At 37.4% G+C, this 27,297-nt stretch overlaps 1 protein-coding gene and 1 pseudogene across 1 annotated transcript in view; both read left to right on the top strand.

Moving 5' to 3' along the window:
- The window catches only part of Slc13a1 (solute carrier family 13 member 1), a 74,942-nt gene that overhangs the window by 8,068 nt on the left and 39,577 nt on the right, over positions 1 to 27,297 (top strand). The window contains exons 2-6 of the mRNA XM_031380770.1: positions 5,405 to 5,533; positions 17,682 to 17,818; positions 20,412 to 20,599; positions 21,206 to 21,263; positions 21,343 to 21,391. Of these exons, the coding sequence (XP_031236630.1) occupies positions 5,405 to 5,533; positions 17,682 to 17,818; positions 20,412 to 20,599; positions 21,206 to 21,263; positions 21,343 to 21,391 (561 nt within the window). The remainder of the gene's footprint in view (positions 1 to 5,404; positions 5,534 to 17,681; positions 17,819 to 20,411; positions 20,600 to 21,205; positions 21,264 to 21,342; positions 21,392 to 27,297) is intronic.
- LOC116097981 lies at positions 13,722 to 16,808 on the top strand (annotated as a pseudogene).

Below are 27,297 nucleotides of genomic sequence, written 5' to 3'. Positions count from 1 at the left end.
GAGTAGCTGGAGGACATGAGAGTTAGATTAGGTTCAGCTATAGTGAAGAATGATTGGTTAACAGACAAATATTTGGGCTGGGACATGGGCTGAGTGTGACTTTCTGGGAAAATTGTCAATTAGTAGTTGGCAATTAAAAGAGTGGATTCATGAGAGTGAGTTGTAAAATGGTCCAAGGTTGGGCCCTCCTTAGACTCTTAGAACCTTATTTGACTCTATCATCTCCCTTTACATATACTTCCCGCCTTGTGATACCAATCACCACAAGATGCTCATGAGATCCAAAATGACCACCCAGTCTTGGGTATTTCCATTACAACAATGGGAAACAGAACAGCACACAGGCTGTAGACCAGTTTGAGAAGTACAGGAAAGTCTGAGATGAAACTGTGATTCTGAATTTTATTGTTCAAGTAAAGCTCAAGTCTACTAAGGCAAGTTTGAGAAAAATAAAGCAATTTACCAAATAGATCAGAATCCTTATTGAAAAACCATAGAAATTAAAAGAATGATAATATTGTAAGAAACAATTTGGAGGAGCAGCAATAGGGAAGGGATTGTTTTGTACTATTATACCAATAGCAATACTGTACAAATTATAATAAATAATAAATATAATGTACAAAAATAGTGTAGCCACCATTTTGAAAAATAGAAATAGCTAAACATTAAAAAAAGTTTAAGTGGTCTTTTCCACCAAGAAATGTTGTTACATATTTTCTGTTCTAGGATTGAAAATCTTTTTCCTATATCCATATGGAGCTGAAGTATAAAGATGTTCACAGCCATACAATATTGAAAAATTAAAGAGGGTTAGAAAGCTATGCACAAAATGCTAATATATTCCTTAGCAAGGAAAATTTGATCCACTTAAAATGAATTTAACAATAGTTATGTGTATGTTAGTATGAATGCACTTGCAATGTGAAGTACTGAGTGAAAAAGTCACTAAATGAAACACGAGTAAAACATTTTAATTTTAAAAGTGCATGTTGAGCTTGCGGAGATAGCTCGGAGGATGTCACGCTCACTGCACAAACAGGAATATCTCAGCTTGGGTCTCCAGCACTCATGTAAAAGCCGGGGATGATGGTAAGTACTTGCAACCCCTGTGCTAGGAGATGGAAAGAGGAGAAGGCCAGGGATCACTAGCCAACCAGCTAGCCCAGATATTGAGCCCCAGATTCACGAAGAGCCTGTCAAAAATTAGGGAAGAGAAGTCGTTGAGAAAGACATTCTAACTTGAACTTTTGACCTCCACACATGACTGCACAGGCAAGTGCACTCCTACACAAATATGCACACAGGCAGATACCACATACAAGGAAGAGAAAAAACATGGTTATTAAAATACTAATGGTCTCCATAAAAAAAAAATCACAAAACACAGACAGAAGGAGACAAACCACAAGCTCAACAGATCCAAATCTCGGGGACGAGGACAGGGAAAGAAGACAAGGAAGTGACTTTGAGGAGCTTTTCACAGAAACATTTTCTATCCTAAAAAAAAAAAGTAAAGTAAATGGGACTGAATATCTATATTTGTTCAATACGACAAAGTAAACAACTATGTCTGTTATTTAATTTTTCTAACTGTCCTAAATATATTAGAATTCCAATAGTTATTTTAAAACAAATTGCTCCAAAGCTTTAACACCTGAGTATTTTTTAATGTAAAGGAAAAGTGTCCTCCCCTACATCACCCTTAGTGAGAGAGAAGCTTCCTGGACCAGGGAAAGGTAGAGTCACTCAGGAGTAGGCCAGAGGGGTCCAGGTGCTCACAGGCAGGCATCTGGGTTAAGGGGCAGTGCGTCTCCTTCATTTTGATCTACTGGAACATCTGATGACATCTGTGCAGTCTCCTCTGTTTGAGTGAGTGTCTAGTTTCCTGAAACAAATGATGCACCCCAAAAGTGGGGCACCTAGAGACTTTTGAACGTATAAGTGGCATTGTTGGTCCCAATGTAGTTCGTGAGTATTTTCTGTCTTCCTGTTTCTTCCTCCCCATCCCCCTTTCACCCCTTCTCCACCTTCATTCTGTTCACCTCACATATAGTATTTTGAAAAAGGAATCACTGATTTTTTTAAAAGCACTTTGTAAAGTCTGTGATAGTCATAATTTCAAATATGTCTTCCCTTCCTGAATTTTCTGTCACAATATAGAAACAAGATAAAAATAGCTATTACTCTGGTTTCTGTCTCTCTGTTCACAGATTTATAGTAGTAAAGGATTTTTTTCTAACTCCAGAACAGAACTTGGATTAAAATGCATGCTTTCCTTGGTTGCAGGTTATTATACCAACATCACAAGCATTACAAACCCACCTGACCTTGAAGGGTGGGTGGGCTTGAGATGGGAAAAAGCAATTCCCTCACTCTATTTTGACAAGGTTGACTCCTTTTCTAGACTTTGCAGTTCTAGACTTTGCATTTCCTTCAGGCATGGGAAATTCTTACAAATCATAGTTTAGTTTATAGAGACAACAGATGCATGGTGCAATTATAATCCCATGAATTACTTATATGGAAAGAGTTATGTTCAAATGTCACCGTGGAAAACTCCATGAATGGTATGTAATTTTGAACTGCATATAGTAGGATGTCAGACTCTCCAAATAGCTTACAGACCCAGGGACTTCACCTGGCAGAAGGATATTCCCTGAAAGCAAGATTCTGGACCAGGAGGTATAAATGCGAAGAAAAGACTGAGTGATCATATATCCCATAGCTTCTTGATCTTTAGGAGAAATCGCTTGGTTACCTTGAAAATGCTGGTCTTGTTTCAGTGTATCTAGGAACAGGCATACGACATTTCTTGCAAGTTCCTAGATGATCCCAATGTTGTTGGATTACATGGGATATGTGCAGAGAAAGCCAATGAGCAAATGTGATAACTCAGGGATAGGGAAACAAGTAAGAAAGTCAGAACAAGTAGGGGATGGTTTGTTTCTAAACATTCCACTCAAATGCTAATTAAAGACAAAAAGGAAAGAGAAGGCAGAGGGAGTATGGAGGAGCTGTGCCGATCTAGAAGGCAGCTGTTGCATTCTAAGACATAAGTTTCTAAGAATCTAGAGAATTGTTATTGCCCTGTACAATATAATACCAATATTACCTAGCCTCTCATTTGTTAAGGTAAAGACAAAAGTTCACTATATTTTAATATAAAATCTACTGATTTATAAGTCTCAAGTCAAATTTGTACATATACACAAATGTACACATATATAGAGAAATACAAGCATTGTGAGGCAAAGAAATTGAATTTCCATATTATGCTTTCAGATACTTCAAATCATTAAGTAAGGTAAAGGGCCCAGAATTAATGTAAAGAAGCCCTTAAGGAGATGCTGACACTTACTGGTAGACAACTATTGTGAACTAGAGTGTGATGCAAAATGAGAAGGGTCAGATCCAAACATCAAAATAATGCAAAAAGGAGACTTGTTTGTTTGTCTTGACACAGTCTTGCTATGTAGATCTTGCTACACTTGTACATGCTTCGTAGACCAGGCTAATTCCAATCTCATGGCATCCCTCCTCCTGCCTCAGTTCCCCCAGATGCTGGCTCAAAAGTGTCTTTACAAATAGAGAATTGATAGCAAAAAAAAATTTGGATAAGTCTGATTATAGAGTGAAGGTGAGTAAATACAGGTTGAAAATTCTCAGTTATCACAAATATAAAATTAAGCAACAGAAAGGTGCTGACACAGGATAGAGCTGTGTTAGTACAATACAAGAATCTTCCAGGAAAGACAGTCATCTAGCAATTGAGACTTCTGTCACCAAAGATGGCCCTTCTGAGTAGATTAGAGGTTTGGGGGTAAAATTCTAGTTTACAGCAGAAGTTAGAGGTGATAACCAGAACTCACCAGCCTCGTTTGACTTTCCTCATATTTTTCTGATGCAGACCATTATATGTGGGTGCTCCAAAGTATTTTCTGGGTGGACAGGCCTTTAATCTAGCTTTATGGAAGAAATGATAAAATCAACTGTATTCTTAGAAAATGATCTAGTCTTGGAATAAGCTTCCCCCTGATGGACTTGGATGGAGTCAGAGGGACAGATTTGATACTTAATGTAAGAACAATAAATAGTATCAGGAGATTGGTTGGTCAGAACTAGGGAGTATAATAGTCAAGGGTCCCATGTTGTCTTTGAAACCTATATTCTTCCAAATATGGCAGAAAACATAAAGCTGTAAGGAAAAGTTTTGGGTCCATCCATGTGTTATCGTTAAAAGAAAATACACAGACTTCCCTCTGCACTGGCATTTTAAATTAAACTTGTGCCCACAGATTCTCTCCAGAGCTGTTTAGAAGGATTCAGTCAAGGCTCTGCTTTATTTTGCTTTTTTATTGTTTGTCAAGACTACAGAGGCAGACTCTGTAAAAACTGTCAACATCAAAATACCTTTATTCTTTTTCCTTTAAAAACATAATACAATGAAGATATGGCAGGGTCTGAGCTTATTAAGAATCTCTTAGATTCTCTGAAAGAGCAAGGATGCTGGGAAGCAAAAAACCCAGCCCAGAGGATTCAGCTGGATGCTAGTGAATCATAGAGAGAAAAGCTGGATATTGTACAGGCCTAAAGAAAAGACCTCATCAAAACCCTAGCCACAGTCTCGGTAAATTTCCAAATGCCATACAGAGTTCTCAGACAACATTTACTGATTGTTTGGCACATTTCAGGTGATTACATAGTAAATTATACAAGTCACAGATGGTTACAAATTTAACCACTTCCTTTCAGTGCTTGAAAACTGTAGAAACCTACAGTTTTAGACTAACTAGATTTCACTAGTATTAAGCTTCCCTTTGAGTCTCCCTGTACTGTCTACAGTAGCTCAGCTGCCCTCCTCACAAATGCAAGCTGGACACTTCTGCATCCCCAAGTTCATGTGCTTAGAAGCTGGATTCAGGCTCATCTGTGGCACCCATCTTCTCGCTGTGCTTGCTCCGATTTCTCACTTTGGTTAAAAATATGGATGCAGGTCCCACCCATACAGGCACAATTAAAAGATGAAAGGAACAGAACCAAAAGAGAGGCCCATCATGAAGAAATGTCTACAGCCTGCCTATTTACATTCCAGCAACATTCAGCCCATTTGAGACACAAAATGAGAATGTAGATAGACATCCATAGACATAGAAAATTGACACAAAGTCGATCTGTTTGGAAGGAAATATGAAAGGAAATGGGAAAATTTCCAGGTTTTCATTTCCACCTTTATTAACTTTTGCTTCAAACCCCCTAAAAGTAACTATTAAGTGGTAACTTAATGCAGAAACTTTCACAGCTCCTTCTCAATAAGCATCATAGAGAAGAAGTAGTCATGATTTGAAGGATGATTTGGGGTTTTTTTTTTTTTAACCTTATATCTTGTCTTGGTTCTTTGCAGGAAGCAGAATGTGCCTACATCCTTTTTGTTATTGCCATATTTTGGATCACAGAAGCCTTGCCCCTGCCAATCACAGCTCTACTGCCTGGGTTAATGTTCCCCATGTTTGGGATCATGCGTTCTTCACATGTAAGCTCTTCGAATGCTGTTCAATTTTGATTACTTATTTATATGGTGACATCATTTGAGAAAAGTTGTCTTTAAAGGGATCCATGATTCTGACACAAGGCTCCTTCTCGAAGAGTCTGCAAGTCTGTCTATCTTGAATGAACAAACAGGTCATCGCTTCTTGAGTCATATGTGTCTATAGAAGAAATGTGACCATCTTCCCTTGCTGACATTTATAGCTGGCTCCTTTCTCCCAACTAAAGGGGCCATTCATTCACATCCTAAATAATCTTGTACAATTCCCTAATTCCACAGAACTCAAACTGACAGTATTGAAAAAAAAAAAAAAGGAAACACAATTTGTGCTTTTTATGGAAAAAAAAAAAAAAACCCTCCCTGTTTTCCTTTTCCAGCAACCTGGTTTTTCAAAAGATAAAGTCAAATTAGCTTTCATGTGCATTTCTATTTTGTTCTTGCTGAGAGGTGTTTATTCATGCTGAGATTTTTTTAACCTTTATGCAGTCTGAAGGTACCCATCTAAGGAATATAAATTCAGTTTCCCCTTAAATAAATGAAACACCCTGAAACCAGAACACTTATCTCCATTGAGTCTCTAGGTAGTGAATAAATAACTGCCTAAAGTGCTTACAACTTTAGAGTAGCAACATTCTTATGAAAGCCCTCAAGTTCATACAGTCAGTCAGTGCAATCTGACTTTCTTTCCGCTTGGGTCTAGTGCCATTATCAGGATGCTGACACATCTTGCATGTGGATGGAGATTTTTCTTTTCTAACTAGTCTTGGTTAAGCTCTTCCTACCAGAGGAGTTGTTCCTACTTCATTTGCACATAGTTTATCCCCAGTTAGGAGTCAAGATTCCTTTTGCACTTATGATCCTATCTGTTCCTCTTTCTATTGATCTCCCTTCCAACTTTCCTTTTGTCCTTTCTAATTATTATTGTTTTGGAGAAGAGTATGGCAAGGGTTATCCTTTGACTGCTCTTCCCTCTAGGCTGAGGTTCAGCTTCGGAGGAATCTGGAGCCCCAAATTCTAAGTTTCTTAGGTGGTCTAACATGGAGGGGTGGAGAAGACGAATTAGAGACAGCAAATATGTTGTAGGAGCTTACAGTACTTGTACCACTGTGGCTGGCAGTACCAGTCCAGAAATCCTTTATTTTCAAAGGTGACACCATCACTAACCCTTGGGTCTTAGAGGTGGAAAATAAGTCTTCAGAGCAACTCTCACCTAGGCTAGGCATTTCCTCCATTTTTTTGGTCTTACAAATGACCTCATTCCATGTCATGTTTTTCTGGTTGTAGGTCACCAGTAAATCACAAGAATGGTAATTTTGACTTTTATGAAGTTCAGCTTCATTTAGACTTAGTGTGACATTCGATTATATTGATCCATGAAATTTTTGCTTCACATCTGTTCTGCAAATAAACATCATAAATGCACCTAGCATTTCTTGGAAATTAAATATTAATGTAATCTGTAGCTCTAGTTCATATGGTTTTTAGATCTTAACTCCTCTCTTCAAACCTACCGTCTTCATCTATCACCACCACTGACCATCCCATCTTTTTATCTCATTCCAGAACTAAGGCTAGTTACTTTGCTTGTTGACAATACTTGAAATTAAGCAGGTTAATGAATTAACTATGTTTCCTGCTGCTGGGATAAAGTATCCTGACAAGAGTAAATTAAGCCAGGAATGGTTAACTTTGGCTCACAGTTTGATTGTACTGTGATCATTCTGGGGAAATAGTAGCAGCAGAAATTTAAGGCATCCTGTAACTTTGTATCTGCAATCAGAGAGCAAAGAGCAAGGGATGCTAGTGTTCAGCTCAATTGCTTCTTTTTTTATTCAATCCACAATAAAAATCCATAGAATGGTGTTACTCACAAAGGGCAAATTTTCCCACTGCAACTAACCCAACCTAGATAGATCCCCCTCAGGTATGCCGAGAGGCTACCTAATCTAGAGAATCCCTTATTGTCATCTTCTCAGGCTTGTATTCCAGATGATTCTGGATGCCATCCAGAATTCAAGGGTGTACAATGGAATAGAACACGTAAAGTCATGTTCAAATGATGATACAACACCTCTGAGTTTTCATATCAATGGTTTTGAGAGTGTTGTGTTATTGATATACCTCATATCAGCACTTTTGAATGTTAAATCTATCACTGAGTAGGTGAGTCTCTTCATCCAAGTGGAGAGCCCTAAGCATGTCTTTCTTTGGACACAATATATATAATTTTATTTACATACTTTAAAGCCAATACTGACTGTCTAAACCTTGTTATGCACATTGCTATAATTGAATTTTTATAATGTTGACTTAAATTTAAACTGCTAAGTAGTGAATACGATCAATTTGTTCTTCTACAACAGATATTCGTATTACTATAGTTGAAAACACATTTATAAATAAAATATATGAGAAAAACCTATGCATATATTGATGTTATATAACATATTTACTCAGTCATTCAATAAATATTTATGTGGTAAGTAAGGTCTGCCAGACACTTGGAAAATAGTAATAAATAAAACTTGGGGATTTTTTTATGAATTAAAGTAGACAAATTTCCTATTTATTTTAGAATAATGGAGAGAGCAAACAATATATCTGCTAAATAGACGAGTTAAATAGTTTGTTTAAAAGGTAATTGCTGTGTCCTCAAAAGACAGTTTAGTGTTTAATCTACTTGCTATGCAAATACAAGGATGTGAATGTAGATCCTCAGCACCCACACAAAAAGCCAGGTGCAGCATCATAAACCTGAAACGTCAGCTCCAGGGAGAAGTCAGAGTCTGCATGGTGAAAAGCCAATCTATACAATTGCTGAGCCACAGATTTAGTGAGAGAATCTGTCTCAGAAAATAAAGTGGAGAGTGATAAAGATATGGATGTCCACTTCTTGCCTCCACATACACATGCCTAGGCATCTGCACACACACAGGCATACACATGCATATATCAAGTACTCCCCCACATAAATTAAACATATTTGATGGTATGGAAAAATGCAAAAAGTTAGTGATCAGTCAGGGGTAACAATTTAGATAGGGTTATTTACCCTAATAATTTTCTTAATCAAGATAAAACAACCTATTTACCTGAATAAAGACTTACTGGAGGTAAATATTTCAGTTATTTAAGTACTGGAGAATGTTTATTAAGAGAGAAACCCCTGGTACAAAAGCCTCAAGGCAGGTCAGTGCCTATGGTATGACTACATGACTACAGTCAAAGGATTAAGTGGTAAATCTACTCAAAGGGTGTCAGGGAGGGGCCGAGATAAGATTTGGGTTTGCCATGGCCAACAAGTCCATGATCAACTTTTATCAATGAGGAAGTAGAAACTTAATGGAGAATTTTGAGCAGACTTTGATTTTCAAGGAATAATTTGAGCTACTGTATAGAGAAAGTAAACAAAAAGGAGATGGGCAAGTGATTGCAAGATAGGTGGAAACCAGAACAGGGCACATATATCGACTGTATGGTTAATAATTTCGCAAAGAAAAGCCAACTAACTCACTTCCTTTACTTATTAGATATAGCATACAGTTCAAAGAAGAGATTCAAAGATGCCTCCTAGGTGTTTGACCTGTCAGGTAGAGAAATGGAGTTGCATGTCATGAAACTGGAATGATTGTAGGAGAAACCGCTTGGCTGTGGAGAAGGGCTGAAGAATGGGGTTTAGTGCTTGATGTGTACATTTGAGATGCTTATTGGGGACCGAAGTGAAGATGTTGAGTATGGGGTACAACTATGAATATATCTTACCAGACATTCAGAGTTCATGAGAGATGGGATCATCTGGAGCTACTAGATCTGACAGTCATCAGCTTTTAGATAGTTTTTAAAGTCTATGACTTGAAATCATTTGGGAAAGTAAAAGAAGACATAAAATTGAAACGGAAGTGGGGTTGGGGTCTGGAGAGGCAGCTCAGTGGTTAAGAGTACCAGCTGCTTTTCCAGAGGGCCTGGGCTCAATTCCCAGTTCCTCCATAGCAGTCACAGCTGTCTTTAACTCCAGTTTCAGGGCTTCTGACCTCCTTACACAGATGTCCATTCAGACAAAGCATCAGTGAACATTAGGAAGAGAGAAAGAAAGAAAGAAAGAAAAAGAAAGAAAGAAAGAAAGAAAGAGAGAGAGAAAGAGAGAAAGAAAGAAAGAGAGAGAGAAAGAGAAAGAAAGAGAGAAAGAAACAAGAAACAAGAAAAAAGAAAGAAAGAAAAGAAAAGAAACAAGAAAAAAAAGAAAAAAGGGAAATCAAAGTAGACTGTTGGATATTACAACCTTCAGAGATTGGCAACGCTGGTATGGTAGTTTAAACCTGTAATGTAAGTAAGTACTCTGGAGGAAATTTTGAGGCCACCGTGAGCCTTGTAAATTCAAGGTCATTTGAAAATGAATAGAGAAAAGACAGTCTCAAATAATGCAAATAATAATGCAAACCACAACAACAATAGTAATAACAACAACAAGAAAACAAGAAACAGGTTAATGGGAAGAGAAAGTGTTAGGCAAGGAGACCAGGAGCAAAGGTTACTGGCATAAAAGGAAAACCAGAGAAGTGTGAAAACCCAAGATCCAAATGAAGCAAGTGCTTTAAGGATGAAGCAATTACCAGGCTGTCAAATTTGCTATTAAGTCAGTTAAAATGCAGACCACAAATTTGATCATTACACAACAAAACAACTTAAATAAATATTCTAAAATGAAGTATAAAATCATATTAAATTTTAACCCACAAGGCATATTTTACAGAGACATTTTTATTTAGCTCATAGACAATGTACAGAACTACTTTTCATGACTTTTTATTGATTTGGGCAAAGGTTGCTCAGCTGATAAATTATATGACTAGGCAGGAACCCAGGTGTTTTGATTGAAAAATTCCATATATTTTTTAGATGAAATCCCATTTGGGGACAGGAATGTAACTATCTTGATCTTGTAAATGGACTTTAAACCTCATGAATTTTACTTGACATATCCATTTTTCTCTCAAAATAGTTATATTTATCAGTGTCATTTCTAAATCACAAGTACTTTCTTTTTTTCTTCCTTCCTTTCTTTCTTTATTTTACAAACCTCTTGGCCTCAAGCTTTCTATGTAGCAAAGAATGACCTGAACCTTCCTCTTACCCCCCTGCTTCTACCTTCCAAGGATATGTCTGAGACTACAAGCCTGCACCAGGCTGTGGTTTATTTGGTGCTGATTTTAAAACCTAGATATCTGTGCATGCTAGGCAAGCAGTCTAGTCTCATCACAAGTCCCCGAGAGAATGTTCTGCGAATGTCTCCTGGACATTAGGCTATACACAATGTTCTTCCTCAAGTATATCTGATCCTTATGAAAAGCTAGGTAGCATCTACAACAGCAAACAGAGAATATACACCTTCTTCTTTATGTTTAATCTCTATATTTGTTTACAAAGTAGATCATATTTTGCTGGCAAAGGATTGATAATCTAAGAATCCACTTTTGGTATCTAATTTCTTTTCTTTCTTTTCTTTTCTTTCTCTCTCTCTCTTTTTTTATGTCCATAGGCCATGGCTTCATTCTTTTTTTCCCTTGGATATTTTCTTTATTTACATTTCAAATGTTTTCTACTTTCCAGTTCTCCCCTTCAAAAACCCCCATTCCCTCCCTCTCCCCCTTCTTCTATGAGGGTGCTCCTCCACCCAATCCTTCTATCCTGGCATTCTCCTACACTGGGGCATTGAATACCCTCAGGCCCAAGAGCCCCTCCTCCCACTGATGTCCAACAAGGCTATCTTCTGCCACATATTTTCAAAATGAAGTTTTATTGCAATACAACCTTGCCATTCATTTTACATTGCCTTTGGCTCTTGCATGCCACTGACAAAGTTCAATAATTGTTACAGATACCATGTACATAAAAACAAAACAAAAAAACAACAAAATACCAGAAGATTTACCTATTTACTATCTTTTTAAAATTATGATAATCTCTCAATGAATTAAATAGGCTACAAGAACATCTTGGTGGACATGGTGGTGCATACTTTTAATCCCAGCACTCCAGAGACAGAGGCAGGTATATCTCTGTGTGTTAGAGGCCAGAATGGTCTACACAGTGAGTGTCAGAATAGTCAGAGCTACATAAAGACCCTTCTCCACATTTGCTCCCAGGATACCCATAAAAGAATAACGAATAGTTTGAACGTATTCTTGTACTTAATCACTTACCAATGCAGTTGTTTCCCCTCATTTTCTGGGAATACATTCAAAGACAACCAGAGATTTCCTTAAAACTGTTGATAGTACCAAACCCCATGTGGACTATGAATGTTTCCTGCGTGTTCTTCAGTGCATGCACATAGTTCCAGAGTTAATCTGCTCTTCTATATTTTATGCCCTGTTATCATATTTTGTTTGCTATACATTAGTAAGTAAAATAAGAATCACTTAACACAAGTACTTTGATACCATAGTTATCAGTCTGATAAACTAGAAGGCTACTAATGACTAACTTGTAGATAGTTTATACATCATGGATACACTAGAAAAAAGTTAGACTGATACTCTGGTATAGAAAAAGATAGTGTGAGATTTTATTATGTAACTTTAAGCAGAGTTATAATTTTAAATGTATCAACTATTCATTCAGGTGTCTAAAACAAAATAACAAAATTCTCTGAAGCTGGGAATTTACAAACAATTGAAATATAATCACTCTTGGTTCTGGAGGCTGAAAGTTACAAGTTCAAAGCCGAATAGAGGATCTGTAGAGGTTTCACCGGGGAAGAGCACTTGTTGCTTTTGGATCTATGGTTCCACAAACTGGCACTGAACCATTCACAGTTGCCTATAAATTCATCTCTAGGGATCCATAACTGTCTTTTTACTTCCATATGTATACACACAGGCACAAGCATATGTGCATGCGTACACACACACACACACATACACACACATACTCATACACAAATAAAATAAAATAAAATAAAGTAAAAGGTTAACATATTAACAGATTTGGTATCTGTTGAAGCTTAATGTTCTGATCTGTAGATGTTGACTTGGTGTTTCACTCATGATGAAGGACAAGAGAATGTCTTGTACCCTCTTTTATAAAAAAGTAGAGCCAATGTTATGTTCAAATAATGTTCCCATAGATAGACTTAGGGAAACAACAACATCACACCATGCTAGTCAATGAGTTATTTCTATAAGCAAAATGCAAAAAGAGCAACTTTCAAAATTCCAGTATTAGGTTTTACAGAACAACTTCCCACATTTTCTAGGAAAAACTTAAACTTAATTATGCCTTGAAAAGTTATCTCCTGTATGCTCATGATATTGTGTTACCGTCTCTGATAACTTGCTTCTTTTCATTTAGTAACTTCCAAGATTCTTGAACCTAGGGACTTGGTAATTAAATACCTATTAAAGACAAACTATATGTGCTATGCACATAAGTTCATAACTATATGATCAATATAATTCATTCTATCTTCAAAGTTATCTAGTGTAATGAAGTGAAAAAGTCAACATAATATACATGGTTTGGTCATAACACAGAGAAGTAACACAGTCCAGTTTAGGGTCCCAGAAAAGAAATCTTTGAAAAACCAACGTTTGTTTTAATCTCTGAAGGAAGATTAGAAGTTTGTAGAAAATGCAAAATGGTGATTACAGCTTAAATTGAAAGCAAATGTCTAATTATTTTTTGTGTTTGGAGAAAACACACAGAAAGCAGTTGGGTGAAAGCAGGTGGTAAAAGATTGAGCTGTAGAGATGCAGTGAGTCTGAATTTAGATGAATTATGTTTGACAAATGGAGAATATAGGTTTAGGTCTCAGATACCACAGAACTACCTGAAAGGGAATAAAATAGTTGATGACATGATTCACACTTCATAAAAGTGACCAACAGTGGTATAGGATCGATTAGAGAACAATGGTGGGATATTAAATGGTGAGGTCATGTGTGAATAAAGAAGACTCAATGCATTTTAAATACAGAGACAGTAAAAGGAACAGTACATACATATTGGAAATGAAAAGGTAATTTCAGATAACTCTGAAATTTGACTTAGTCTACAGACTAGAGGGAGTTTTATTCTTCATGAAACAGAACAGGAGGAAGAAAGTATTGATGGATATTTGAGTTGAGAAGGTGTCTGCTATTTTGAATCACTAAGATTTAGATGTTTGTGGGAAATGGAAATGTCTGTTGGGGTCACATTCTGGAACTTGGACTTCTCTGTCAGAATACAAAGAGTGTTGAAGTCACCACTCATTCGGCAAGTGATCTCTGCTGTGTTCGATAGTATGCATGTTAGTCGCACAGAGATAGGGATTAAGTCTCTAGGATTTGCCATCAAATGTATGAAACAAAAAGAGCACACATGAAACCTTCTAGAGTATATGCAATTGTGAGAACAGATTAGAAATATTTCAGAGTAGGCCAAGAAAACCTTCTCGAAGAACTACTGAGGGGAAAAGGTGTTTACAGGAATAGACACATGGGAAAAATCAATATACTAAAACAGTTATAGAAAGAAATGGCACAGAGTTGGTTGGTTGGAAGGGTTAAGACTGAATAAAGACATTTGGAAGGCAGGAGCTCAAAAATCACTGTGTTCTTTACTCACTCCTTAACTTATTCAATTTTATTTACAGAATTTTTAGTTTGTGCCAAGACTTTTGATGATTTTAAAACATCAGTTTCTGAAGCCACAGAATAGGTGTCAGGCATGTAGCATAGAGTTAAGTAAGCAGTTGCAAGTTATAGTAAAGAAAAGAAGCATGGCAGGTCAGAACGACAGCAGGATTCACTTAGAAATTCCAGATGTTTCATCATTGATGAAATTGGGAGAGGGAGGTAGCAGAGGGAGAAAAAAACTATCAGACATCCCTTTGGTCTCAGATGAGAACCTCTGCAGCTCCTAAAAGGTTGTCATTTCTTTGTGTTATGAAACATTTAATTCTTCTCATTCTCAAAAAGATGTAATGTGGGAGTTGGGAGGAGAGTGGCTCGAGGTTCGGGCTGGTTGTACAAAGACTGCTATACTGGCTTTGGCCCACCAGTCCAAGTGGTAGGGATATAGACGTGTATAACCATGACTGATTACAGCAACCACTCTTAACAAATGAACCATCTCTTCAGCCTCTAAAGTAGAATTTTTGCATGGGCTTAAAGCAATAATAGAATCTCTCAGGTGTAATCTCTTCCAAGACGTTAAAAACAAATAAATCCAAGTCTGGGTCTGCTCTTCTCGTTCAAGATTTACATCTAGATCTCAGTCTCCCTCGTTTTGAAAGTCTTGATCCCAAAGCCAATCGGTCTGCCACTCAAGGAAGCACAGGCTTAGTTCTAGGTCTCATTCCAGATCACATGCTGCAGCTCACAACAGAGAAAGGAATCACCTCCGAGTATATCAGAATTGAGATTTCTGAGCTCACAACAGAGGCTACAGGAGTAATAGTTTCCATGGGTGAAACCGAGGCTTTTTATCTATGGGGGCAATATAACCATGGTGGCTATGGAAACTACTGTTCCAAATGGCAGAATTACCAGCAAGCATACAGCCCTGGTCAGGACTGTTCTCATTACAGATATCCAAAGAGAAGGTCCCCTTCACTACTGTCCAGGAGCCATTCTAGGAACTCTGATAAGTCATCCTCTGACAGGTCATGACGTTCCTTGTCCTCCTAGTCATCCTCAAACCACAGCAGAGTTGAGTTGTCTAGGTGCAAGTCCACAAAAGAGAAAAAAGTTCTCTTCCAAGAATAGCCAGCCACTTCAGGTAGCTGGTGATAGCCAGGGATATGAGGTTAAGGAGCAGATATTCTCTGGAGGCACTTCTCAAGATATAAAAGGGACTGAGAGCTCAAAGCCATGGCCAGACACCACCATCTATGGCACTGGTTCTGCATCATGAGCCTCAGTTTTTGACCTGAGTCCCTGGGCCGAAAAAGTCCCTGTTCTCAAAATTCCCCTCCAGTCTATGGTGGTTAGGCAAAAGTCACCATGTCTTAGCCCCCTGCCAAACCCCAGTCCTCTACTTTCTAACATATCCAGATGGATTTTTCCATGTCAGGTGGTGCTAGATATCAGTCTGGAGCACACCAAGGTCAGTTTGACCCATGGCGCTGGGTCTTTGAATCCATCCAAAATGAGCTCTGTGGGTAAGAGTCCACCAGTCACTGGCTCTGCATGTGGTTCATCTCAGAAAGAGGAAACCACTCCTTCAGGAGAAGCAGCACATACAAAATCTTACAAGAGCAGAAGACAGAGAATAGGAAGGATAAAAAGCAGAAACAAACAAATACTAATAAAGAGAAGCTGGGGGACAAAGGGGGTTTCTCTGATGCTGATGTAAAAAAAAAATGAAATCTAATCCATTTGCTTCCAAAAATGGACACTGAGAAGCCCTTCTGAGGTAGCCAGTCACCTGAAATGCATAAGCTCCAGGATGACTTGGAGTAAAAGATATCTGACTTCCACAAGGAGGAGATGGATGAGCATGATAAGGACAAAAATAAGGAAAGGGAGGAACCTGAGTTTGATGATGAGCCCAAATCAATGTCTAAAGTCATAGCCAGTACAAGCAAAAACCAGAAAGAAGTCAGGCAAGAGGGAGAGCCTGGTTCAGGCAGGGAAGGGAAAGCGGAGGAAAGCAGAGGAGCTGGAGGAGGAACCTTTCACAGAGAGATCCTGAAATGAGGTATGTGGATGGAACATCCAAGAGGAGCCAAAAGTGAGCACAGGGGTTTTTTGCCAGAAAAATATTTCTCGGTGACTGCATACAAGGTAGTCCAGGAGAAAAGTTTATTAGCTTCCCCAAGAAAGACCTTTGAAAGCTATGACAAGCTGGGAAACCAAGGAGACATTTCCTCAGGGTAATGAGGCCCAAGTCAATGGCTGGATAGACTCGTTTGATGAGGACCTTGTATGATGCAGTGGCTTATTTGGCTCAGGAATGAATGCTTTGAAGGGATCTAATCCATAGCAATAAAAGGAGCAGGAGTATCATTCCATTTTCCAGCACATACAGTCAGCTCAGTCTCAGTATAACCCCTCAGAATTGATAGCCCAGCATATAGTGACCATTGATAAAGAGCATCACTGTGGATCCTATGAAGGGACATTGCATGAAGGCTTTACAAAATACCTAAAGGGAAGAAATGAACATGAAGCAGATAAAAATTAGAAAAGCCCAGAGATATACAGGATAGACATTCCACCCCCCTCCCAGTACATTCAGAAAGCATGGTTTGACTTTGCTCAGCATAGCTTTGTGATTTGATTTTATAAAGCATTTCCTAACACCACTTCTAAATACCAGTTGCATGAGATGCTTTCCCTAAGAAATGATTAGTAAATTTATTAAAATTTAAGACATCCTGAAAATAGGAAAAATGTCAGACCACTTTTTGAAAATTATAAGATAAATTATCACTTAAAGGTTTTGTGAAGGCCAGTGGGAGAAAAATCCAGATAAGAGTTGAGATTCTAACTTAACTGAACACAGAATTATAACAGCATCAGGAGTTTTGTATTAAAAGTGTTGGGTAATTCTTTGGAATTACTCTGGCAAATAAATAGTTGCTCAAAGTGACTGAACACTGTCTTCTTCTCTGAGTGATGATAAGTAAAAATGGTTTAAAATGGCAGTCTTTAGGTAAGGACCTTTGTTTTATAACAAACTACTTTGAAGATTAAATCATTCAAATATGAAGGAGGACTATGGTTATCAGAAAGCAGGTAGTGATAAAGTTGTGAATTCAGGTTGGTAAGGATGAAGATTTGCAAACATGGGACTAATGTGGAATTTCCTGACATTCTAGTCATTGGCACTCCACTATAAAACATTTTAACAGTAATATCAGTTTATGGATGGAGAAATTAAAGTATACCACCACTTGTATGAAGTGACTCATTTTTTTTAAAAAAATCTAGAGCTTTTTATATGCACATTTTCCTATATTCTTTAAAATAATGTTGTTTCTGGTTGAAACTATAGATAACGTGTATTCAAACACATTTACTCATCGTTTGACACAATAGAAAATTGCACAGTTGAAGGTCACAGTTAAGAGTAGTAGCCTAAGAGTGTCTGTTGTACTTCATTCCTGGACCAAGATACGTAATCATGGGTTTCATTGAATTTTCAGGTGGCTTCTGCTTACTTCAAAGACTTTCACCTTCTGCTAATTGGAGTCATCTGTTTAGCAACATCAATAGAAAAATGGAATTTGCACAAGAGGATCGCTCTGAAGATGGTGATGATGGTGGGGGTGAACCCGGCCTGGTGAGTATTATATGTACAGCACCCACACTATATCCTAAGCATATAATTGGGTGCCCAGCAATATCTGAGTAGTAATGCAGGAACTGGCTTGGATAACAGGGAAACCATGAAATTCTGAAGGTGATGTGAAGTGTACTTGAAGGATGGGAGAAAAACAGCAGCAAGTTTCCTTTCACTGCAGGTCAAATTTCAGAGAGATTGGAAGAGATGCACACAAGGCTCTCAGCTTTAACACACCATTGGAATCAAAGAGGAGAGGAGCCTTGAACCCCAGCACAGGAGATTGATACACTTCAGAGTAGATTTCAATCCAATCTTGTTTATTTGGCTGATTACACATTCAAAACTCATTCAAGAGCACCCTTTATCCACAGGGAGGATGTTAAGAACGAAAGACAAAGCCATTACTGACAGAATACAAATCTGTGCAGGAAAATTTCAAGGTGAACACATTTTTCTTTTCAAATCAAGTGTTGCAAAGTGAAACAATTAATTGAGAATTTTCTTCTGTATATGAAATTACTCATTTGACTGATTCCCCTTCACTGAAATGAATGTTTTTCATTCCATTAAATTAATTGGCTATTTGGGTTCTACTCCACCTCTTGTTATAAACACGAACATCACCTAAGGAACATTTCCAGTGTCATAATAATTTGCATAATGTTTACTTTAAAGCCTTAGGTGGTTTTTTCCCCTTCTTATCATCCTTTGGAAATTAAGAAAAAATTGACTTCTGTTGTAGAATTTCTTCAACGGCATAGGAGACTCGGTGTTTACCACGGTGGAGGAAATTTCTTTACTAAAATACCAATACTATGTATGCATGTTCATGCACATTTTTCTGTGTATATATGACACATATGAGACAAATATGACAAAATATATTACTTAGAATTTTATTATATGAATGTATTTCTTTAAAATATATTTATTATATAAATACAGTGGAATAGTGCCTTTTCCTCTTGGGTACCATAGAAATCTTTTCCTTGATCATCTGGTCATTGTTCCAGGAGAGAGGAAACTGAAGTGTGAAGTAAGGCTGGACTCCTGTCCATTACATCATTATTTGGCTCTTTGGTTTAAGGCATTTCCGCCAGAAGCAGCTTCACATGATGCTAATATTTTTAATATGGGAAAAACTATACACTCTATAGATACTATAAGTTAGTATAGTTTTCGTTTTTAATGATAGTATCATTACAGTTTTAATTTTAAATTGAGAGTAAGTTCTGTTTAAGCATATTTCTAAGATGTTTTATGTTGTTTCACACATGAAAATATCATACTCAAGTTGGAAATATGGTAAAGAATTGTTTATATAGACCTAGTTTTTTAAAAAGAAGATTATATAACTAGCACTCCATAAAAATATCTCCTTCTGAATGATTTTTGGCATCTTAGATCAACACCCCTTCCACCCTGCTCAAATTTTATGATGACATTTTATAGAAATGGCTTAAGGCCCAAAGTCTTAGATTTGTTATGTTAAGGATGAATTACTCTATTCATAAGAAAAGACAAGTAATAAATCTAATTCTTGACAATAGGAAGGAGTGCTAAGTTCAGGAGAGCATAAATAACAGAATCTATAGAAAATTCTCAAACCTCATTTTTAGCAAGTGATTGTAACCATTTTCTCCACCCACTATGTATTGAACCCGGAGAGTGAAGGAGTGAAGGGAGATCTATAAATATGAACCCTGTTCCTAGTTCTTAGTTCTTCTAACTGCACATACTAACAAACAGAAAAATGGCCCAAAGATGACACAAAAGCAGGGGATTCTCATTTGTTGGTGGCACTTTTATCTTCCTTAGGTCTAGAGACAAGTAGTCATTCATTAAAAAAAAAAAAAGTATTAGGGAAATACTGCAAGCTGTTTTGCTACATACCAACATGTAGTTAGGTGTAAATTTAAGTTTTTAACCTGACTTTGAAAAGAATGTTTCCCTTGTACCCATAAGGGGATACACATTTTTTTAAAAAACATATTTTTTATTAGATTTTTTGTTTTGTTTTGTTTTTCAAGACAGGGTTTCTCTGTATAGCCCTGGTTGTCCTGGAACTCTGTAGACCAGGCTGGCCTCAAATTCAGAAGTGTGCCTGTGTCTGTCTCCCAAGTGCTGGGATTAAAGGCATATACCACTGCCCGGCTAGATATTTTCTTTATTTACATTTTAAATGTTGTCCTCTTTCATAATTTCCCCTCCAAAAACCCCCCTATCCCATTCCCCTCCTCCTGCTCACCAACCCACCCACTCCTGCCTCTCTGCGCTGGCATTCCCCTACACTGGGGCATCGAGCCTTCACAGGACCAAGGGCCTCTCCTCCCATTAGGGGAGGCATATCTTAATAACTTCCTACCTGTCTGGGTAACTACACTTAGAGTTCTCCATCAGGGCAGAAACTTTACCTTCTGAGTTCTGAAACACATTGTTTCCAATTTGCAAACTCTTCTTAAATAGTTGACTACAGAGAGCTGCACAAAAACATTGTTTCCAATTTGCAAACACTTCTTCAATAGTTGACTACAGAGAGCTGCACAAGCTGGCCAGCACACACTCCACACTAAAGACCGTCTCGTTTCAGGCTGACGTTGGGGTTCATGAGCAGCACTGCCTTCTTATCTATGTGGCTTAGCAACACCTCTACTGCTGCCATGGTGATGCCCATCGTGGAGGCTGTGGCGCAGCAGATCATCAGTGCTGAAGCAGAGGCCGAGGCCACTCAGATGACTTATTTCAATGAATCTGCCGCCCATGGACTGGACATTGATGGTATCATGGATTGATATGGCCACAGTGGGGTCTAGTCATTTGAGCAGTAGGCATAAATTCAATACTGCTGGGATATATTTTGAATTAAGAATGCCTAAATGCATGAGATGCATTTAGCCTCACTCTTTTTTGTAGTTCCCAGTATCTATCCAAATGAATTCTACAAATATTTTACATTAAATTAACTGTTGAATATACTCTGGCATAAATAGAAAGAATGCCTTTGTACCCTCCAGCCAGTCCAATGGGATGCTCGTATGTCTTTATCAGTAGACATCCAGGTTATTCTTCTTTCTCATGAATGGTTTTCCTGCATACCTTATAGATACTTAATTCCTACATCCTATTGGGGTACAACACAGCATTAAATTCCACCATTGGTATTTCTTGCTCTGATGAACTGCTCGGATGCAATGGATGATGTTGCAGGATATTTGTGCTTGTAAAAGAAGGATACTATATTGATATAAGGTGAACTTGTTTATTTTTAAATTTCAAATAATGCTTCTACCTTCTAATGCATGCATACATATCATGTGTGGATATATGCAGATCCAATAATAATTCTCTATTTAAATGGTTTTTCTTTCATTTAATGTCTTACAGAAACTGTTATTGGACAAGAAACAAATGAAAGAAAAGAGAAAACAAAACCAGCTCCAGGGTAAAGACCATTGATATTAATAAAGATTTTCCAAATTACATTTTGATGAAATTATAAACTGGGCCAATTTATGTTTCAGAAGCAGTAATGACACAGGGAAAGTGTCAAGGAAGATGGAAACAGAAAAGGTACATAACATTTGATTCTTCCTAAATACTTGTACATGAATTATATTCACACTCTAATTGGATAGATATCTATTTTAAAATGTATTACTTTCTCATATAAAATTAATTTGTATAAAAGGCCCAAGTGTGGTACAATGGTTTGATAAGCCTTCCTCAATAGACTTCCAGATAAGAATTATTTTAGACTTTGTAAACTAACATCATTATTTTTTCCTTCTATTAGAATTATGGTAATGGCAATTAGCCAAATGAGTTTAAAGCAACACAGTTTTGCTCCCAGAATACTGTTTCAGTTCTTATTAAATCTTGTTGACTTATTACCCTGGTTTTCATTAGCATCATCTCTGTTTCTTCAGGTTACAGACTTAGAACACCCTTTTTCGTATACTTACAAGTGAGCGAGCATGTTATTTTAGCATTCCCACTGCCACTAAAATTTCAATGTGGAATTCATGAGTTGCTTCTGTTAAATCTAGGCAAAAGGGTTGTAGCTGTTGTAGACATTGAGGAGAGGAAGGGGACCTTAGAAAACCGTACCATGCAATGCATTTCCTTAGGATAAATCAATATAAAAATACTACAATGCATTGCACCAGGAGCAGAATTTCTCAAGACAGCTGAAAATAATCCTACTTAGAAATAGTCCTACAGTAACCATGGCATTAAGAAGAGAAGAGCAAGGTATATATTTCCTCCTTGGGCTGTCTAATACATTAGCACACAGCTCAATGGGAAAAGGAACATTACTGTTTATAGAAATTTCAAGGAAAGAATGAGTTCTCTAGAAAGAGAAAATAAACACAAGACAAGGTTTAAAGCATTAGCTGTATCTAACTGAAGGTTTTTATGAAAAAATCATACGTTTGCGAAAACATTATTATCTTTGACGATAGAAATATTCTTTATAAAAACATTAAAAATTAAGTGAGGCAGGAGTGTTATAGAAGCATACATTGGAAAATAAACTTTGCATACGCTCATGAAACCTAGCAAGCCTAAACAGAAGGGGTTAAAAATGTACACATAGCCAGTAACTTCCTTAGAAATGACTTTAGCAAGCAAGCTTTCTGGCACCATGCCTAAAATTTAGATTCAAATTGACTTGCTATCCAATGTGTTCTGGGCTTTGTAGGGAGAGGTGTTAAAATACAGACTACTCTTTAGTATAAATATTTCAGAATCTAGGGAATGCAAAACAACAATGATATACAGACACAAAAAAGCTACAAGTTTCCCCCAAAGCCAAGCTTTCCAAAAAGTAGCACAATTTGTTTAATATGAACATATCATGGAGAAGGAATATTAATTAGATCAAGTGCTTGAGTCTGGGAAGATGACAGTCTTTAAGAGAAGATTTCAAGTTCCATGTCTATAAGAACATGTTTGCTGTATTCTGATTTAATCTCAGCATATCCACTATCTAAAACACGGTAGGAATTCAATATTTACCTTCCAATTAAGGAAAGATCGAGTATGAAGAGGTAAATGAGAAAAAGGCACTGTAATCAAAGAATATATTTATCAGAATCTCAATGTTTCAAAGCTCACAGCCTTTGGAATAAAGGTGCTAGAGAGGAGTGAGATGCCTGGCCAGGCTAAGAGCAGCTCTTTGGGCCCACAGTAAGTTGGAAGGTTCTCTTGTGGGAAGAATCCTCAAAGCTAATGGGCAGCATGGCAAATTCTGCTTTGGGATGCAGTCTCTGGTAACGCTGTGGAAGTAAAGAGATAGGAACCTGACTTGAGTTTTCTGATTAATCAGGCCCTGGGAATGAGAAAAAGAATTATATAAAACGTCTCCACTGTTCTAAACAGTGAGGGTAGATTGGGATGCTGTGGATTGAGATGGGGAACACAGATGCAGAAAAGCTTTGCCATAAAAATAGTAAGGTAGGTGGGAGTATACTGTAGGCAATAAAGATCGATATCTAATTTAGAAGAGAGAAAGTAAAACTGAAAGTGCTGATCTATATGGTCTTTCAGACCCCACTACTTTAAAATTCAGCTATAAGAGATTTTTTTCCTTGTAGAATAGGCTTTTAGGAAGAAAGAAAAAACAGTGCTTTGTATACAGAGGAAATATTTTTATTTTCTCTTTGAGATTTTCATATGTGTATATAAAGTGTTTTGATCATATTGACCCCCACTTCTTCCTAATCTTCCCAAACTCCAACCCACCCATTTCTCCTAAACCACTTAATTTCCTTCCCCCTTGTAAAAATAAACCACTGAATCCAGTTAGCTCTGCCTATAAGCATGAATGTAGGGCCACTCACTGGAAGTGGAGGTTTACTGAAGGAAACCGTCCCTTTCTAGGAGCTATTGAATTTCAAGAGGTCTTAAGGTAAGGTTAGGCCTCATGAGTCCCTCCTCCATCCACCATAGGAGTTTTGCTGGCTTGATCTTGTGTAGAAGTCTGTGTGCACGTGCACACACATACACACACACACACACACATGTGACTCACAACTGATCAAAAGGCAGAGTATACGTTACTGTGAGGTGCTCATCTCTTAAGTGTGATATCTTTATCACACTCTCTTTATCAAAGGCCCAGGAAAAGCCGGGCGGTGGTGGCGCACGCCTTTAATCCCAGCACTTGGGAGGCAAAGGCAGGCGGATTTCTGAGTTCGAGGCCAGCCTGGTCTCCAGAGTGAGTTCCAGGACAGCCAGGGCTATACAGAGAAACCCTGTCTCGAAAAAACCCAAAAAAAAAAAAAAAAAAAAAAAAAAAAAAAAAAAAAGGCCCAGGAAACATTATAAGAAGCTGCAGCTAGAGTTGTGACCTCCTGAGTTTAGTAGTTCTGCTATATCCAGACACGGATGTTTTGCAACAGTCCTCTCAAACTTCCGGCTCTTCCATAATGTTCCTTGAGCCTTTGATAAAGAGGGTGTGATGAAGACATAACACTCAGAGATGAGCCTCACAGTAACATATGCTCTGCCTTTTGACCAGTTGCGAGCCACATGCACACACACACACACACACACACACACACACACATGTACGTGGTCCACTGCACAAAACAAGCTTATTTGATGAGGGCTGAGAAGTACACTTCATCTATGTGTATTTAGAAGATAGTTTGATACTATGTATATTTAGCAAAATAATAATGGCTGGTTCTTCAAACTGCTCAGTCATGGGCTCTTGGCTGGTTTGGAGTGTCATTCATTAATTTTTGTCCTTTGAAGTGGGCCTTAAATTCAATGAAAAAAAATGGTTAGTTATTCCCATAATATATATGCCACTTTTAATCTAATGGGCATACCTTATTAGACTTGGTCATTTCTTTAGTTCACGGGATGCACCTTTGGGTAAGACTGTTGATTAATTTTCTTCCACTGCCAGCCTTAATAGCACCTCTTATCACTATGAAAACTAGATAGTAGGGAGAAAGCTTTCAGGTCAGTACCAGCTTGGAGTCCCCATGCCCTGTTCCCCAAGCGTGTGGTATCTTCAGAAATAGGGTCTTACCTTCAAATCCCGTGGAGTAACCAACCAGTAGCAGTGACTATAGAGTGTGTTATTCTGGATGTCTATGATATATCCCTGATCAACAAATCAAAGAGAGCCAGACATGACACTCGGTTCTTTGTTTGAAAACCTATTGTGTCTTGGAGAGCATTATACCCCCTATGTAGGGTAACTCTAAACTTGATTTTATTATGTCTAATTATGTATATGTATGTTTCTATATTCTGTAAATGGATATGTACACATGAATGCAGGGGCCTGAGAAGGCCAAGATATAGGTCAAATCCCCTGGAGTTGGCGTGACAGGCAATTATAAGCTGTCTGTTGTGGGGGTTGGGAAAGAAACTTGGGGTCCTCTGTAATAGCAATGTGTACTCTTAATTATTAAGCTATCTCCCCAGTGCCAATTTACACACACACATACACACACACACACACACACACACACACACACACATACAGAGAGAGAGAGAAAGAGAGAGAAAGAGAAAGGGAGAGAGAGAGAGAGAGAGAGAGAGAGAGAGAGAGAGAGAGAGAGAGCAAGAGCTTATAAAATAATAGGTTTTGATGTGGTTCTTTCAAAACTTCTTAGTGTTTGTTTTTCCTTCCCCATCCCCTCGTCTGCCTTACCCTCTGACTCACCTCCACTTTATCTACACCCTCGCAGTTATTCCACTTTCTGCCTTCATTACCACATGTGTTCCACTGTCTTTCTCCCTAAAAATCTTTCTTCACTTTCTTCCTCCATTAACCCTTCCTAATTCCCTGGCTTTTACAGGCACTCCAAATTAAACCTAGAAATCTAAAATAATTTTGATTCTTAACAATCATAGCTCCATTTTCAAGAATAAACAAATTATATGGTTCACATTGCAATTCTAAAGAGCTGCAGCTGTTTATCGGACTTATATTAGACAATTTAACAATGAGTGATTATATGAAAGACTTTATACCCAATTTATCTAGTTATAAAATAAAAAGCATATTTGAGTTCATAATGTCTTGTTTATCTGTATTGTTCTTGATGTAGATAGGGTGTTCTATTGATTAAAATAAACCCTGTATAGTTTGACATCACATTTTATCTACAGGCCATAAAGATATAAATAGTACCTTCCTTTGGAAAAGAGTGGTTTAAAATATATTTCAATGATTAAAAAAAAAAAGAAAGGTTGAAACTGTGTATAGTGATCTGTACCTGTAATGTCATCCATTGGAAGGCTAAAGCAGGAGAATTGCCATGAGCTTGAGGCCAGCCTGGGCTATATAGTGAGTTCTAGGAAGCCAGGCAGTGGTGGCACACAAACCAGGGCCACAGAGTGAGATTCTTTCACAAACAAGAGACTTGAACTTTTGCCATAATTTTCACAGTTCTGTCACGTTTTTCAAAAGAATTAAAGTTGTTATCTAATAAAAATTAATATGGTGTTATTCAGTTAAAACCATTTACTTTATAAAAATTCAGAATTGTCCTAAATTTTATTAAACCTGAAATAATGAGATTAAGTTAATGTGAGATTATTAATAACCTTACCTTGTTACTTCAAAGGCAGTAAATCCCACCCCTCACACACACACACCACAAGGGGGATAGGGGTGGAGAGATGAGAGATAGATAGAGGAAGATATAATTTACTATATAGTAAATAACAGTTCTTAAGTTGGAGAAAATTTATAATTGATCCCAAATAAATGCTCTATTTACTATAATAATATCACATTGACCAAGAAAAATGAATTTAACATATTCCCAATATTACCATGCCAATGAGCCGCCTATTGTCTCTTCTTCATAGTAGCAACCATATCCCATGGTCCATATCCTCACACTTCATCCTATTTTTCTCTAAAGAATATATCATTTTCTCATAGGTTACATATAATATGCTTACTTTTAGTTTATTTTGCTATTACCTGCTTCATATTCTAAACTGTAAGACCCATATAGGTATAGTATTATCATTACACTATATATCTGGGACAGTGGTGGCTATAGTAAGTATTCAGTAATTATTTGCTAAATGCTTGGATAATTTCAGTATTATCAATTACAATTGATTTAAAATAATTAATGTATATAAATTGTAATAAAAGTAAGTAGAAAAGGCATAAAATAAAACTGTGAGTCATATTAAAACTTGGTATGGAAAAATAAATAGTGGTTTGGAAAACAAAGGGATTGTTCAAATCAGCAGATGAATGGTCTTCAAAGGAACATAAATAGACAATGAATAGTTTTAAATGCAAATGCAAATTAAAACTTCTTTGATATAACACTTCAGCTCAGCATGGGTACTACCAAGAAATCTGACAATAAAATGTAAGAATTTATGGAAAGACAAACCCTTCCTTACTGCTGGTGAGGGTCTAGATTAGCAAGGCTAATCTATGGGAATCTGTATTGAGGTTTCTCAAAATATTAAAGCTTGAA

This window comes from Mastomys coucha, unplaced genomic scaffold (genome assembly GCF_008632895.1).
Source record: "Mastomys coucha isolate ucsf_1 unplaced genomic scaffold, UCSF_Mcou_1 pScaffold20, whole genome shotgun sequence".
Classification (NCBI taxonomy): domain Eukaryota; kingdom Metazoa; phylum Chordata; class Mammalia; order Rodentia; family Muridae; genus Mastomys; species Mastomys coucha.
Note: the sequence above shows the minus strand (reverse complement) of the source record. Positions and strands in the feature narration are given on the sequence as shown.